Source organism: Copidosoma floridanum, unplaced genomic scaffold, assembly GCF_036245765.1.
Source record: "Copidosoma floridanum isolate Cflo_tuat_1 unplaced genomic scaffold, Cflo_Japanese_pri ptg000024l, whole genome shotgun sequence".
Taxonomy (NCBI): domain Eukaryota; kingdom Metazoa; phylum Arthropoda; class Insecta; order Hymenoptera; family Encyrtidae; genus Copidosoma; species Copidosoma floridanum.
The window spans coordinates 9,422,114-9,439,323 of record NW_028321901.1 but is presented as its reverse complement, the minus strand read 5'-3'; the positions used below and the strand labels follow the sequence as shown (position 1 = coordinate 9,439,323).

Here is a 17,210-nt window from a genome sequence, read left to right as displayed (position 1 = left end):
GTGAAACATTAGCACGATTGGGGGTTGGACCGACGCCATGAAGTGACCGTGCAATGGCACGATCTCCGGTTTAACTCGGCTCGGCTCGGCTCTCTGTCTCTTTCTCCGTATGCTTACTGCCGTTCCTCTCTCGTTTGTAAAGTGTACTACCCATATACGTATACAGCTATATGGAAGAGTTTATAATAATAAAATATCATGTATGTACTGTACGTATAGCATATACATACGTACTCATGTGTAATATATATTATATATTATAAATAAATATTATGTACTATATATGTGTAAAAACAATTTTCAAATTTTACTGACTCCGAGAATCGAACCCTGTCTTTTGGATTGGTAGTCGGGAACCTAATCGATTGTGCTATGCAGCAAGCCGATCCAATCTTTGTTCTTATTATTTATAGACACCAACCAAGAAACTTGTGAATTAAGAAATTGATGTATAGTTAGGCATTTTTTATATAATATGTACTTAAGCTCGCTGATTTCAAAAGAAATAGTTATGATTATTTTTGAGTGGTCTAATAATGTCCAAATTGTGTAAAATTGTGTTTGATGTTCGTTTTCCTTAAGTCTTATAACATTTTTGTATACAGAAAAAATAAAAATACCAGCGTGTAGAACGAAAAATTTCTTATCAATAAGCACTATTAATTTTGTTTTAACTAGCGCAAAATATCGAGAAAAAAATGAAAAAAGCATTTCGGCAGTACCTGTAAAAGTTATTGAGATAGAGAGAGAGCCATTGATCGTCTGCTGTCGCGCTCTCTCTCTCTCTCTCTCTCTCTCTCTCTGGTACTTATACAGGACTACAGGTAGGCCTTTTTCGTTGCTTTGTTAAATATTTTATGCTTGTAGAATGTGACTAATCAATATTAGAATTAGTATTATTTTTTCATCATTTTTAAAAAAATTTTTCTCTGTAAACATCATTCAATTAAAATATCAATATTTGACCATTATGCAAAATTTTCCCAGGTTCTTCCAATTGCGTTTATTCAAACTTCATCTTAACTCGTCTTTAGAAGAGAGCCAACCCAAAGAAATTCGCACTCGTCCGCAACTACGCACAGTAAACAGGTATCTGAATCCGAAAAGAGACAGAGAGACAGAAAAAGTAATACGCACGAACGTATGTTAAACTAATGTATGTACCTTTGTGTACGTAGGTAGTATGGACACTCTTTACCCTGTGTTATCGTTTTTTCTCGCTCTCGTTATTTATATGTTAATGAACTGAAAAATTCATACTCATAAATCAACTGTCTTTTTAATATAAAAATATAAAATAAAGATTATTAAGAGTCAAAAAAATAAATACTTTTCCTACCTCACGCATTTTTGAGAGGCTGGTTTGCGCTTGGTAGAAAAAATAAGATTTGCCACATAAGCGCCATTGTTCTGTGGTTGCCTTACGTTCCTCGGTCCCTGTTTTGCAGGTCCCTCGGGCCGCAAAATAGCCCTGGAGACAATCACATTTATCTTATGAAAACTACTATTTTTATCATAGACAATCAAATACTACCAAGTTCAATAACATATTTTCTAATGTTTCACATCAGTCGTGGGTCCCGAGACCCACACCTGTTTTTTTGGGTCAGTTTTATTTAACTTAAGTGTAAAAATGTTATTACAATATTATTATGCGTAGACTTTTTAACGATTCTTAAACCATAATTTAGGTATTTGTATGGAACGCCGATTTTTTCACTTCTAATAGGCCTATCAATTGTGTTATTTAACGTTTATAAGATTATCATATGATAACATTATACTTAGTAAAAAAAAAAAAAAATTAATAAGCTTACGGAATCTTTATACAAGGAATCTTTTAAGTATTCCTATTCACTAAGTGAAGACCAAAATCCTTTTTTTTTATTTAAATATGAAGATTACTTTAATTAAGTTTAACTCTTTCTATTTATCGTAAGATTTGTTAATAGTCATGGATAACGCTAAGACTAAAGAAAATTGTTTCCTGTATAAAATAAAAGGTAATAAGAATGCATTTATTGTATTCATAGTAATTTGTGGCTTAAAAACACTTGCTCTAACTTTTTCTTTATTTATAATTTTTAATAGTGTAAGAAAAACAAAATCTTATTATTAAAAAATAAAAAATAATTTGTACTAAAAAAAATGTGGTAAGTAAGAGTCTTAAGCTAAAGTATACGTAATAAAATTTTTTTTCATTTTTATTAGTTAATTTTTTTTCTTTGTAAAGAAAATCGTTTATTTTAGTACCTTCATACCAAATATTGTGGTTTCTTTATGATTTTAATTAGAAACGATCATTGTTTTATTTGCTTGTTTGCGAAGCAAATATTAATATTAAATTTTTAAAAACAAAAATTAAACCAAATAGTTAATTAATAGTTTCTTGTATGATCATGCTCCGATTACTTTTTCTTAAAACTGAAAGTATATTGCAACAAATTTATTTCTCAGACCATTAATTTACTAATTGTTTTTTTTTAAATTCTTCTATAAGCCATAAAATCTTGTGTAAAATTTTTAAAAATTTTTTTTAGAATCACAGAAGCCTCATTTTACTTAATTCAACCCACTACTTATCACTTTTTTTTATTCAGATCTTTTTAAAACAGTTTTACGATTCCTTGAATCTAAAGCTGAATGAAAAATTCTATTTTTGGTCACACTTTCTAAAAGTTATAAGAGTACAATGCCAGTCCAATCCATGGATACGTTTTTTGTCTATAAAAATAAAATAACAATTTCAGGCTTCATATAAAAATAATTTTTCCTAATCATCCAGGACAATCTACGATTAAAATTTTGGCATTCTGTTAAGGAAGCTTCCTTGTGTAGGGGTGCCAACCTAAATTGAGATAGATAAAAAACTGAAGTAGTCGGTAGGGATACCAACATAAATATGTATATATGTAATATTCAGTTTAAAGTGTGACAATTTGTGCAATTCAATAAAGCTGACCTTGTTAATTTAAGCATTATATTTTATTTCCATAGGCATTGGATATCTCCAAAATGTTTTCACAATACATCAATATAATGGTGTTGATAGAGTTGAAAACGTACGCCATCATTTAACTTGAATAACATTTGAATTTCAATTGCGCCCGCTCCTGCCATGCAATATAGCGGCTTCACTGACTTTCTTGTAGCAGAAAAAATAAGCTGACCCATGCCTTTTTTTTAATATTCAATTTCTAGTCAGTTTACTCATATTTCTCATGACGGCATTTTAAAGATGAAGTTAAAATCTACAATAAGTGTATACTCGTAATACCCAACACTTTCGATTGAGGTTGCAAATCGTTAATTTTAGTATAACTGCCGTAATCGCTCTTGTTAATAGAGCGAGCTTCAAGCGTTAATTTCCTCAAATTTTGTTAGATAAAGGGTATAAATAATAGCATCGTTAGATTCGGCGTAATCGAAACTATTTAATGACATATATCTCATTTGGTGACGCTAGGGCAAGAGAGCCTCCTTAATACACAGTTTTAAAAATATTCTTTTAGTTATTATTTTATTGGATAAACAGTATATGAGGAAAATTATTCATAGAATTTCGTTTTTATAGTTTTTTTATTCTGCTATAACATATCTTTTTTCATCATTGAAATGATACGTGAGAGTCAAAATTTATTTTCAAATTTAAGAATTTTACTTGAACGAAAAGCTTACAACTTACATTATTTACATTAAAATCTTCTGTAAAACAATTTTGATAATTTTTCAACGAAAAATGAAATAAAAATTGTGACAACTCAGAAAAAAGCGTTATTGCACTAGCCTTTTTAAAAATTTTATCAAACAAAGAAATCACTTCTTCGAAATTCACCGCTGTAGCATTTTCTTTTAAGCTAACGAGTTTGTTGAAAAAATTATTTTCACTCATCGAGTCATGTCGATACTACACATATGAATGGTGTAATAGCCGAGCATTCTTTGACACTTCTGTCTGTTTCCACTCTTAAATGAGTAAGCTCAAATTTCTTGTAAATAAAGTTTGCCTGATGAGGCTGGCAAACTTACGTCCAGTGAAACATCGCTGATTGAAGTAAGTCATGTGTTTACTTTATTTACCTAGTTTTTTAGTGATCGTTAATAAATTTTCACTTAAATATCCAAAGCAATTTTACAACAAAGATATTTGGTCAAAAGATTTACGGCATTTTGTATAAGTCAATATTAGTCAATTATCAAAAAAATACTTCTGCTTCTGATACGTGTAGCTAAGCTGTTTGTATAGTTGAAGTGCTATAAGTCTGATTATATGAAAGGTAGGATGAAATCATGTTAATTGAAAAAAAAATTATTTTGTTTAATACCTCCGTTAAAAATTTATAGCTATTTCAAGAGGGGCAACAAAAATTAATGAGGATGAAATTTTGTAGATTTTTTTCGGGAGTCATAACTTTTTACTTTTAATCCCTATTACTTTTGATTGGTGGTATCACATACAACAAATTTTATTTTTTGATCGACAGAGCTTTGGTTCGGCAGTCATTGAAGCCTATTTTGGATCACCTAAAATATTGTAATCCTTTGCTACTAGTGATGAAAGTGGAATCAGTTTCATCGATGTATCTCATAAAAAAAGGCCAATTAGATCAAACGCCAAGACAGATGTCTCATGTTTTAGCCCAACAATACTGGAATCAAAGTTTTGTAAATGAAAGCTAGAAAAAAAGACAATTTTACTACTACGGAAGTAATAAGTACGGAAGTGACATTTTGAGCTTTAAAATACTGTTGTGGCTTAAAGACTTAATATAAAAAACCTGTTACCGACAAACCACTGGACGTTCATGAATAATACAAGAAAAAGAACGTTACTTACCTGTTTGAGTAGCAGAGTGGTATTTCTAAGAGGGGGGGGGACTAAAATGATCAAAATTTTTGTACACACAAAAATTAAAAATTAAAGTATGCATCAATAAAAGGTGCAAAACTAAGATTAGGACAGTGTACGGGATTGACATTTTGGCTGCTTTTTTTAAGTGTCTCATAGTATAGTAAATATCAGCTTTTTCCAAGTTTTATCAAAGATACTTCAGCACTTTTAACATAACTTCATGCAATTTAAACATTTAATTATAGTTTCTTGAGGTAGCATGAGTTCTGGACGCAAACTGAGCTACATTTGGCAGAACTACCTATATTAATATTTAAAATTTTGTTTAGTTTTTAACAGGTAATACACTGCTGAGAGTTTATATACATCAAAATTTGTTCATAATAACGATGATTTGTTTATGTGTTTGTGATCTTTACTAGATATCCCAAGGAAAGCACTAAGAGATATACCATTAGATCTATACAACATGATAACTTTTTGAAGTATAAGTGATTTAGACTATAAGTTCATGATGACGACGACGACGACGACGACGTAAGAAATAAATCAGATTATTGACGCTCCTTAGTTATAAACAATATGTAAAAATAAATAAATCTGATTTTACTGCGTATTTTTTGTGTATCACTGAAATAATTGCAGAAATGGATATTTGTAGACGTTTTTTCTATGTTTAATATATTCATTTTAATATTTTCAATTCTACTGTACTTTATTTTTTGGTTGAATTATCACAAAAACGTTGTGATTGTGCTGATGTCGACATGAGTCACGTTTGACGAAAAAAAATTCGTAGAGTTTTTACCAAATTTATTAAATATTGATTTAATTTCGATATCATTCTAGAAAATGTCAGCTACTTTCTTAAAAATAAAGTAAAACTGAAAGATTGTTATTTGAGTTCAAAACAATTTTACTTTACCAAAAAAAAATTAAACAAAAATACAATGTTTAGAATGATCCCTCTAATGCACTATACACTATAGACAGATTTATATACTTAAAATTTTCGTTTGTTCTTAACGCTTGATTGTATTAGTCAAGCAAATAATATGATTCTTAAAATTCTGTTGAGTTCTTAAAAAATAAAAAATTTTTATTTTTTGAAGACGGTTGAGATGGATACGGAAAAGATAACTCAACTGAGAAGGAGGTAGAGGGTAACGTCTGATGAAATGAGAGAGAGCTGTCAGAAATAATTAAAAAACTTATAAGTTTTTGTTACTTTTATAGAAATTCATTTCATATTGTAACAGTTTTTCTGGTATACTGTACTTTCGTCAGACGAGTTACAATGAGATACTGTATGAAACGCATGGCGATAATCTATACGGAAATCACATAAACTTATAAATTTTTATTTTACCATTGTATATCGATACCTCCAACAAGGAATTGTAAACCAGAGGCTTCTACGAAGATACTAACTAGTCAGAATACCAAAAGAAGAACCGTACATACATTAACTGTTTGACAAAGAAACGTACAGCTATTTACGATCCAACAAAAAAATGTACATACATCTACTATCCAACAAAGAAACGTACACGCATCTATACTCTGACGAAAAACTGTACATGCACTTCTTGTTGAACAAAGAATCGTACAAAATTTTTATTTCCAACAAAGAATCCAACACACACTTACGGTTTGACAAAGAACCGTTCAACCATTTACTGTCAAACGAAGGATCGACCCTGCAGTGACCGTGTGACGAAAAAACGTACACGCACATTATATACATAATATATTACTTATGTTATGAAGACCCAGTGAAATCCACAGAACCAGATTAAACCCTAAAAAAAGATTATGTTTATAGTATTAACACTTAAACCAAATACTTAATAAACTAAGTTTTTACGTTGGCCGAACTCTCTTCGACAACGCTAAGGCCACCCTTTTTTAGAGTGGACCCAGAGGTTCTACGCATTACAAACCCCTTTTTCTAGGCTTAAATAAAACATAACCATGTTATCTATCAGCAATAGTACGTAAATATCAAAAAGTGTCCTGAAGTGACGTTACTTAAAGATTTATTTCAAACAAAATGTAATACATTCTATTTCATCCAGTTATTCTTTAGCCGTCACTTGTTTGAATTTGCTATTTTCTTATGCTTTTTTCGAGTAGAAAATTGTGATACGAATAATAAAATTTACTGGCTTAGCTATGGTATTAATGATAATGCTGATAAAAGTGATAATAACGTGTCACTTTTATATTATTAATAATAAAATAAAAAAATAATAGCTATAAAAGGAGAAATATAATAAAAGTGACCGTAATAAAAATTAATAATAATGATAAGCAGTATTTCGTGTATACTACAAATGAAACAATTTCTCCGACAATCAAGCATCGCCATTTAGCGACACAACTGTTTTTTAGTATTATTTATTAATAAAATATGCTCTTAGATAAGAAAGCATTGGCGAATAGCAATGAAACTGTGTTTCTGTATGGATGATTAACAAACTGTCTTTCCCCCAATAATTTTATTTAGTACTATTAGTAAGCGATTCATAACCTAACGGTAATTCAGTATAGTTAGTTAACAAAGTATATGCTTGGGGGAGCATACATTCGCAATTAGAAAACCAATTGTGTTTTAGTGTTATTTATTAATTAAGGTGCCCTTAGGCGAGCAAGCATTAATAATAAGATGCCCAATAGTTTTTTAGTATACTTAGTTAACGAATTGCTCCTAGTCGAACACAAATCTGAAAACTCATGACTGGATACCAACTACAGATATATCGTTCTCCCAAGTCCCGTACCAAAACTGCTTGACAAAAAACCTTTCTGCTATTCTTTCACCATATATCTCATAACAATAGTACGAGTTTACTAAGGGGTGCTCAACCATCACAAACCTATTAACGCTTAGCCATTTTGTCTCATCTGCATTCAAATCACGTGTATAGGTTGACATTTTTCCGCCTTCTAACCTCAAAATAGCACCTTCGCCGCTCAATTTTGGGTCCTCGGGTGAAAAAATAGTATACGAAACTCGTTCGAAAAGGCTTCTTTACGAACTTCGTTACGGCCTTCGCATTCGGTTCGTGCCGTAAACCTTTCGGTTCGTAAATCGAAGCCTTTGCAAACTCGTACGCAATATACTATTCCTGAATATGTCGAAGGCTTTTGATAGCGTTCCTTATGAGATACTTCTTACTTTGGCTAACTCTTTTGGTTTCAGCAACACTCTATACAGATGGCTGGTTTCGTTTCTTACAGGCAGAACTTTAAGAGTTGGCCTTCTTGGTGCCTTCTCAGATGAGCCGTCTCTGGAGTACCACAGAAATTGTACATTGGTCCACTATAATTTCTATTAGTCATGAACTGACTTCCTTCAGCACTCTGCACTAAATTATCTTACCTAATCTACGCAGACAACATATTCAGATTCTCTACTTCTACAGTCCAAATTCTTGAATGCAGCTTTGTGGTGCTTCATCTCCAGATTTTTAGTTCAAAAACAACATCAGTAAAGTCATTTCCAAATGCTACGAGATTCTGGGCTTTATACAAAAAACGATGCGTGATTTCTTATGAGCAGAGTCTATACACTACTTTAGGTTTTAAATACTTCCAAATATAACTTATGCATTTATTATCTGGTCCCCATACACTCATAAAAATTTTTCTCAACTTGAAAGTATACTTCACCGTACTCGTAGACTTTTCAGAGGATAGTCATACTCCGTAGAAGAGGCCAGAAAAAAGGCTCAAGCAGGACGCAAATAAGGCGGGAAGGCCTTGAGTAGGAAAGTGAACTAATGTGGACCTACGCTGCGCTAAGTGCTTTTACCTATCAGTAAGGGAAAGCATCAAGCTTATAGTGGTGCTTGCTAAGTTAGCAGCCTACTATGGAGCGCTAGACGAGATACTGATCCTTAGGGACCCCGAGTCCTTTTCAGGACTCGAGAGAATTGGCACCTCTAGCAAATGGTGGCGAGCTTGCTCGTTAATGCTGTGAGATGCGATGGTCTCGCTGGTAGCTCCACCCTGAAGTAATGCTAACGTGGTTCTGGGGTGGAACAACAGCTATACGGCATAGGGGAGGGGTTTTAGTGGGTTGAGGTGGTCTAATAAAAAAAAAATCCACCAAGTCCCACACTACCACTGTCCCTGCGGTGTGCCTCAATGCATTTCCCCTCCCCCCACAAAAAAATAAACCACTACTGCTGCTGCTGCTGCTAAAACTACGCTTGCTACTGCTACCACTACGGCTGCAGCTGATACTGCTACTGCTGCTGCTACTGCTACTGCTATTGCTGCTGGTGCTACTACTGCTGCTACTGATACTGCAGCTGCTAATACTGCAGCTACTACTACTATTACTGCTATTGCTCCTGTTGATGTTACTACTACTGCGGTTGATGTTACAACTCCTGCTGCTGCTACTACTACTTCAACTGCTACTGTTACTGCTGCCGAAACCACTATTGCTACTGCTGCTACTGCTACTGTTACTGCTGCTGAAACCACTATTGCTGCTGCTGCTACTGCTACTACTTACGCAACATCTGTTAGACCAGCTCGTACGTACCCGGGTGTGGACTTGCTCCTAATGAATGAACCATCCCGCGCGTTACCAGATCACGATTGGTACAGTGACAGGAATTTGTGTGCGGCCATCTTGATCCACAGCGATGGGTTCTCTATTTCTGACACCAGAGGTGGAGAGGGGTTCGTGTCAATCAGGTGTGGATTCGTGACCTACATAATTTGATACATATCTCCTAACATTGTGATTGGCGTCGTCAGAAAGCGGCTTGCCAAGCTCGAGTATACGGTTCGCGTGCACGAGGAGAGTGGTCACATAGTCCTGGCCGGCGATTTTAACTCCAAGGCCATCGCTTGGGGGAAGCCGAGAACCAACTTTAGGGGGCGGGCGGTGCTAGAGATGACTGCAAGGCTAGATCTCATTGTCATGAACTCTAGTGGCTCAGCAACGTTCAGGCGGTCTGGTAACCGGGGCACGATCATCGATATTACACTGGTGTCGTCACAAATAGCGGCTTGAGTGTCTGACTAGCGAGTCCTGGAGGACTACATGGCCAGTTATCACCAGTATGTCAGCTTCGTGTTAAACAAGGACCGTTGTGCAAGCTTGCGAGGAGTAATCCAAAGGCGCATTACCGGGTGGAATATGACAAAACTCAATCAAGATTTGCTGCAGAAAGCTATGCTAAGTACACCTTCTTCTGCTGATTTAAGCAAGATCACAAATCTAGTCAAGGTCGAGGCACTCGTTAGCGGTACTATAAGACGTATCAAGAAATGGTGCGGTGCGTGTATGCCTAAAAGCTCTCTCTGACGTTAGGGCTCGCGCAGGGATCTGCTCTTGGACCCTTCCTCTGGAACCTGGTCTATGACAAACTTTTGCGCCTTGAAACGCCTCCGGAGGTCAAGCTGACGGGCTTTGCTGATGACATAGCGTTGCACGTCACAGTAAGATTCCGAGATGAGGCCAAGCGCAAAATACGGTGGGCGGTCGCGATAGTGTCAGAGTGGCTTCGGGATCACGGTCTCGAACTGGCGATCGAAAAGATGGAGATGCTCATTCGCACCAGGCAGAGATGGTTTGGGGGGCTTTTCCGCCTGAAAAACTTAGGTGAGGTAATCTGCACAAGTCCAGTGGTGCGCTAGTTGGAGTGTAGATCGATTCACGGCTCACCTTGTGAGAGCACATTAGGAGAGCAGCCGATAAAGCTGCTAGGGTCTTTGGGGCGCTTTCACGGTTAATGCTGAACGTTGGATGTCCGTGGGAAGCAAAACCGCGGCTTCTTACATCGATCTCCAGCTCGATCCTGCAGTACAGCGCGAAGGTGTGAGCGGACGCGCTCGGGAGGAGGGATATCCAAAAGCACCTGACTTCAGTGCAGCGCATCGGATCCCTGAGGATCACATGATCTAATCCACTGCCACTACGATGATGGCACGAATAATTCCCGTTGTATTCTTGCGCTGGGCAGGCGAAGGAAGTTCCTGGACTCCACTGACGAAAGCGACAGCGACAGGTGGGAGGAAGCGTTGATGATAACAAGAATGGATCAGGCTGGTATGGGTAGATGGGCGCATGAGTTGATACCATATCTGTAACCATAAGTGGAGAGAGGACACGGAGAGGTGAATTAATACATCACCCAGTTCCTCTCCGAGTATGGCCAGTTTAATGCTTATCTCCGTCGCATGACGGTGATAGCATTATCCAGATGCACTTACTGCCCTGCGTTGGATAATCCCGTTGAACATATGTTTTTTGAGTGCGAGAGATGATATCATGAGTGCCAGCAGCTGATAGACGGGCTCGGCGTAGCACCCTTTTCTGAAACCATCATTTCTGAAATGCTACGCGCTGAAGAGGGGTGGAGGGTAATGGATGGCTGCGTCAGGTCTGTCATATGGCAAAAGAAAGAAGAAGAGAGATGAAGAGAGTGCTGCTGCATTTAATGAATAGACCCTCAGAGACAAACAGGCTTCGATGGTAGGTGAAGTTTAATCCGGACTCAAGCTGCACTGAGTACATTTACGTATCAGCAAGAGAAGGCATTAGGTATTTAGTGACGCTTGCAAAGAATACAGCCTACAATGGAGCGCTAGATACGGGTGCTGGTTTTCGATGGAAAGAAAAATTTGAATTTAAGACAGTCAACTAAGGAAAAAAGAGAGTCTGATAGATACAGAGATAAAAATTTTGTGTATAGTTATATTTATGTAAATTATACAAATGCTGAGACACCTCTTGCTCTTATAATGATGCAATGAAAAGTAATGAGTCTGAAAAGTGGGAAATAGCAATGGATACGGAAATGTATTAATTGATCAAAAACAAGACTTGGATTTCTGTAAATAAACCTAATGATAAAAAAACTTTGAATTTAAAATGGGCTCATTCTAAAAAGGCTAATGACATGTATAAGGCTAGATTAATTGTTAGAGGTTATCAACAAAATGATTGAATTAATGATGTTTATTCACCAGTTGTAAGAATGCAAACTTTAAAAATGGTACTTTCTTATTGTTATCAAAATAATTAAACTACTGAACAGATGGATGTCGAAATAGCGGTTTTAAATGGAAAGGTAAAGTCTAAAGTATATGTAAAACAACCACAAGGCTATAAGGATAGCTCTAATAAGGTATTCAAATTCGATGAAGCGTTGTATGGATTAAGAAAAACCCAAAAGCTTGGTATAAATGTTTTGATACTTATTTAAAAAATTATAATTCGAAAAAAAGCGAAAATGATTCTTGCTTATGTATCGTAAATGGCAAAAATGATGATGTACATTTAATTTTTTTTTTGTGGATGACTTCTGAATCTGTGGTAAAAATAATGAAAAATTGAATTTTGTAAAAAAATGATTACAAAAAAGATTGAATATGAAAAATTTAAGTAAAACAAAAACTTTTTTAGGTATTAGCATCATCTATGACTATAAAAATAGAAAAATGACTTTTGATCAGAAAATCTATATTGAAACACTATTTAAGAAATACGTTATTATAAATATTAAATTGTATGTAACTCCTACGGAACCAAATTCAAAACTGGAACCTCCGCAATCAGCATGTGGTGAAATTAATTACAGAAATTTCATTGGAGCTCTTTTATACATTAGTTTAGGAACTAGACCTGATATTAGTTTTAGTGTTAATTATTTTAGTGGATTTCAAAATTTCCATAATAATGTTCAATTTAAATATGATATAAGAATTATAAAATAGTTGTTCTTTACTAAAGATTTTAAATTAATTTTTGGAAAGGAATTTACTGATTATGTTATAGATTGCTATGCTGATGCCGATTGGGCAGGAGATATTATTGATAAAAATCAACGACATACAAACGTATGGAAATGTAATTTATTGGAAATCTAAGAAGTAAAATAGTGTTACAAAATCATCAAGAGAAGCTGAGTTCATAGCGTTCTCTGAGTATGTGAGTGAATTAAAGGTTATATAAGATTTATTGCTCGTTTTAATTATTGAAGTTTGCAATCCACTTAAAATGTGAGAAGATAATGTTGGTGTGATAAGTGTAGCTAGGTTTGGAAATTTCACTAAAAAGTTGAAATACATTGAAATCAATTATTACACTGTAAACGAAAGTTATGCGAAATACAAAATTGATACTGTAAAAGTGGATTTAGAAGAAAATGTATGAGATATTTTTACCAAAGCTTTAGGCAGAAATAAGTTCAAAAGATTTAGAAAAATCTTGAATGTAAAGTAGTCTTGGATACAAAAACTGAGATTTTAATATAAACTTAAGAAGCGTGTTAGAATATGAGTAAATTTATATTAGATATGTAACTAGTCACATTTATCATGCGGCATAAACACTACAAGTGCAAGATAATATGTATGCGTACTTTGGAATGCTTGTACAGTGATGGAGTTAGGATGGACAGAACATAGCTGTTGCCGAGCACGCACGCTCTCGTAGAGTCTCTCTCGGTATCAAAGGAGAAGATTTGGTAATCTTAATTAATTTTTATTTCGGTTGATAAATATATTAATATAAGTGATATTAAGGGTAAAATTATTAATTCACTACCTCCTGGTATATTTATGTAACAGTAATAATTTTTTATTTCATGTATAACATAAGCAAATATTATTTACTTATTAGTAAGAATTGATTTGATTTAGTATTCAATAAAAGAAGTTTTAGTACTTTGGTCGACAAGATATTTGCGACTTTTCGAAATAAGAGTCACTTCACATGTTATTATGCTTAAGTGCAGTGGCAGTCAACTGTTAGGAAGGGGGCTCATGAATATTTTGCCAGCTAGTGTATATCGGAGGAGATTTGGACCCAGTACACTTACGTATCAATCAGATGCCAGTTCGCTGCTCCGCCGCCCGCACCGCTCTATTTTCGCTGCATAAATACGGTACATATCGATTACCTTTTACGTATGTATAGTTCGCAAAAAAAGGAAAGACAAAGTAAGAGAGAGAGAGAGAGAGAGAGAGAAATTAGCTAAGAGAGAAAGAGAAAGAAAGAGAGAGAACGTGCGTGCTTTTACCATATTAAACTATACTGCTTTTATCGTCGAGAGAGCATATGATTTGTAGGGAGGGGGACTAACAGGAACGAAGGGGCAGCAAAAATTGTGATACTTCCCCCTACCTTCGTCAAACGAGGGTCTTACATAAAAAACTTTGTTTAAAAAAATGTAACGTTCTAAATATTCTAAATAACGTTTGCATTGTATGTTTGACTTAAAAAAAAATCTTTTTCTTCTTACTATTAGCATACTTAAATATCAAATAAAATTATTTTGTGAATTTTAGTAAGAAAATTATCTTACCGTTTGATACAAACATTCCAATTTGTAGTCCTGGATCATCTAGGTATGGTTTCATCGAAATCATAGTAGGTAGTTCATGTACATTTAGATAAGCTCCTACACCATGACCAGTTCCATGAAGATAATCTAAACTAAAAAAAGTTTCATCAAACTCTTTACTCATAATCACATAAACAACATTGATACATATTTGAATAAATGCATGAAGAATTAGTCTATGTTTAAATAAAGTATTAATTCATCTTTAATTAAATCGCAAAATAAGATAGTTTTTTTTGGTCTATTTACAACACGATTTCAGTAGTGTAAATTAACGTATGTTTCAGGCTTTGACAGGTTACAAATTCATAGCAACAAAGCTGCATGTCGGTAAGTACCACGGTGACATAATAACCATCGACCAAGAGATAGCGCTAAATTATAAGCTTTTGTGGGGATACCAACGGAGTAGGCCAAGTGAGGGCGTGTACCAAACTCCCTAGTACGTCTAGTCCAGTCATGATACAGTAGCTTCGTCACGCGACTCCTGTGCGAGTCTCTTTGCGCTAAGCTGTCACTGAAGAAAGTTGTAAGAAAATATACAAATGAATGAGTTCAAATTAACCATAGTTAATTTCGCCTTACCTACTAAATCCTTTCCAAACGTTCGCTCTGACAGAAAGAAGCTATTCAACTTAATAACTTGGCCTTAACTTCTCCACTTCTGATTACATTACAGGCAGTTCTCCAACAAGATAGGAAATTAGTAATGATGTATAAGACTATTAAAAAGCTATATGTGGAGTGTATCCTTATTTTAATTAAACTTTTCGACGTTTTACCACTCAAGGAGGCATATGATAATTAACTATACATACAGCCCCACTTGAGCAGGTGCCTCAAGCTCTCCCCATAGTTCGCAATCGGCATCCCAAATTCAACCTGCATATTAAATCTTAAATACAATTATATTTGTATCAGTAAATTGTTCACATGTACAATTATGTCAATCAATAAAAACAATTTTTACACTGTAGAGGTCTGCTTGAGGGACAAAACGTCGACAAATTTTATTGAAATAAAGACACATGCTCCACATATGGCTTCTTAATTGTTTTATTTGTTGGACATATATATGGAGTGAAAGAAGGAAAAAAGAAGTACCATGAAAAATCATGAATGATGTCAACTGGTAGATTTAATGTTTCATACGAAACAACTTCTTAGTCAGCTAAAAATGTTTTAAACATTTTAATACGGAAGCCGTAACCTTATATACCCACTCATTTTCTATATTTTCCACTATCTCTTTATGGTGGACCAAATCGTTATTTTTTCCCAATGTTAACACTTAAGTATGATTCGGGTAAGACTTGTACAGTACTTAAGGAGGACTTTTGAGGGAACTCTATACGTCCATGTGTGATGTTGTAACATTTGGTATGTTTGGAAGCAACTCTCATATAATTACGTAACTAATGCATGGTATCACGTGGGCACTTTTGGAAGACTTTTGAGAGACTTGTGGAGGATTTTTAGGGGACTTTTTAGGGCTTACGCGAAACTTGAGTAGGACTTTTGGAAGACGTAGGGGGACTTCTGAAGGACTTGCGAAGGATTTTTAGAGGACTTGTGAAGTACTTCAGCAAGTCTTTTGGGGGACTTGTAGAGTAATGTAGGGGGACTTATGCAGGACTTTTGGGGACTTGTAAAGGACTTTCAGGGGACTTTTGACATTTGTTTTATTCACAAACATTATTTAGTGTGGCAACCACATGAAAAAAATTAAAGTGAATTTGAAAAACTATTTCTGCACTAATTAGTTCTCAAAATTATAAATTTAAAACTCTCATATAACAAGGTTCAAGCAATTGTCCTTTTACTTGAGTTTCTGAGACGTTAGAACATTTTGCTTCAGACAACCCAGTATTCTTCGACACTAAATCCATCTACTGTTATTTTTTGCATAAAATCTGTTCAGAATGCAAGTTATTCAGTTAGAATATATTTTAGTATATATATATTTTTAATTTATAATAACATACCAAAAACATATTCATACATATCGTTAAGAATTGCTGGGTAACCTCCTCTCCTTGTAGCCAACATCAGTTTCAACTCCTCTACTCCAGTAATGATAAAGAAATTAAGATCAGTAATCCGTTGAGGGTGAGGCAGGAAAATAACACACAAAAGTGTTTAATATTTTTCATAGTAAAACTCTTTGTAGAGCTCTTTGATGCATCGTCCAACAGTTGTATTGGGCCAGTATACAAAGGAAGGTTGGAAAAAAGAGAAGAAAAGGAAGGAATTCGAACATGTTTCGTCCTAGATCATTAACAGGATTCATCAGTGTGGCTATGCCAACGGGCTTAGCCACAGATGCCGGTGTGGTAGGATAGAAATTTTGCGTGTGATATGAATTCACATACCATGAACGTATGCACGATGAAGCAAAAGGGACAGGATGAACAGTACAGAGCTATCTGATCCAATACTTAAAGTGACTATTGTATGTCATTTTCCTGCCTCACCCCCAACGGATCACAGATCTTAATTTTTACATCATTCACAGTGGAGGGTGCTTTCAATAAAAAAAAAAAAAAAAAAAAAAAAAAAAAAAAAAAAAAAAAAAGATATTCACACTTTGACAACTGCACTCTCATACGTGCATATCTCAGCAATGTGTGTATAATCGTATTTGTACGACAGTCGACTAAATAGCAGCATAATTCCCTACAACTGTTATTACTGCTAACAATACGTGATAACTATTTCATTATTGAGAATTTTTCGTGTATTTAAAGCAACAAATATATTTACTAGAAGTATCTAAATTTGGAAAATCTTTTTTCACTTTTAATGTATCCTGCACCTTTTTTAGAGCATCTTTAGGAAAAGGAACTATTAGAATTGATTGAATAATGAATTCTTAATAAATTAATAAATTACAACTCATTCGCAGTGTAATGTATACAACGATGACTATTATCAATAAACACCGAAGAGCCAGATTAACAAGTAGAAACATTGATACAACAGTT

The 17,210-nt window shown here is 34.6% G+C and overlaps 1 protein-coding gene across 2 annotated transcripts in view; it reads right to left on the bottom strand.

The window, feature by feature from the left end:
- LOC106636382 (xaa-Pro aminopeptidase ApepP) overlaps positions 1–17,210 on the bottom strand; it is a 366,872-nt gene that overhangs the window by 49,134 nt on the left and 300,528 nt on the right. For both annotated transcript variants that reach the window (XM_089595019.1, XM_089595018.1), the window contains exon 4: positions 14,188–14,318. In XM_089595019.1, the coding sequence (XP_089451145.1) occupies positions 14,188–14,318 (131 nt within the window). The remainder of the gene's footprint in view (positions 1–14,187; positions 14,319–17,210) is intronic.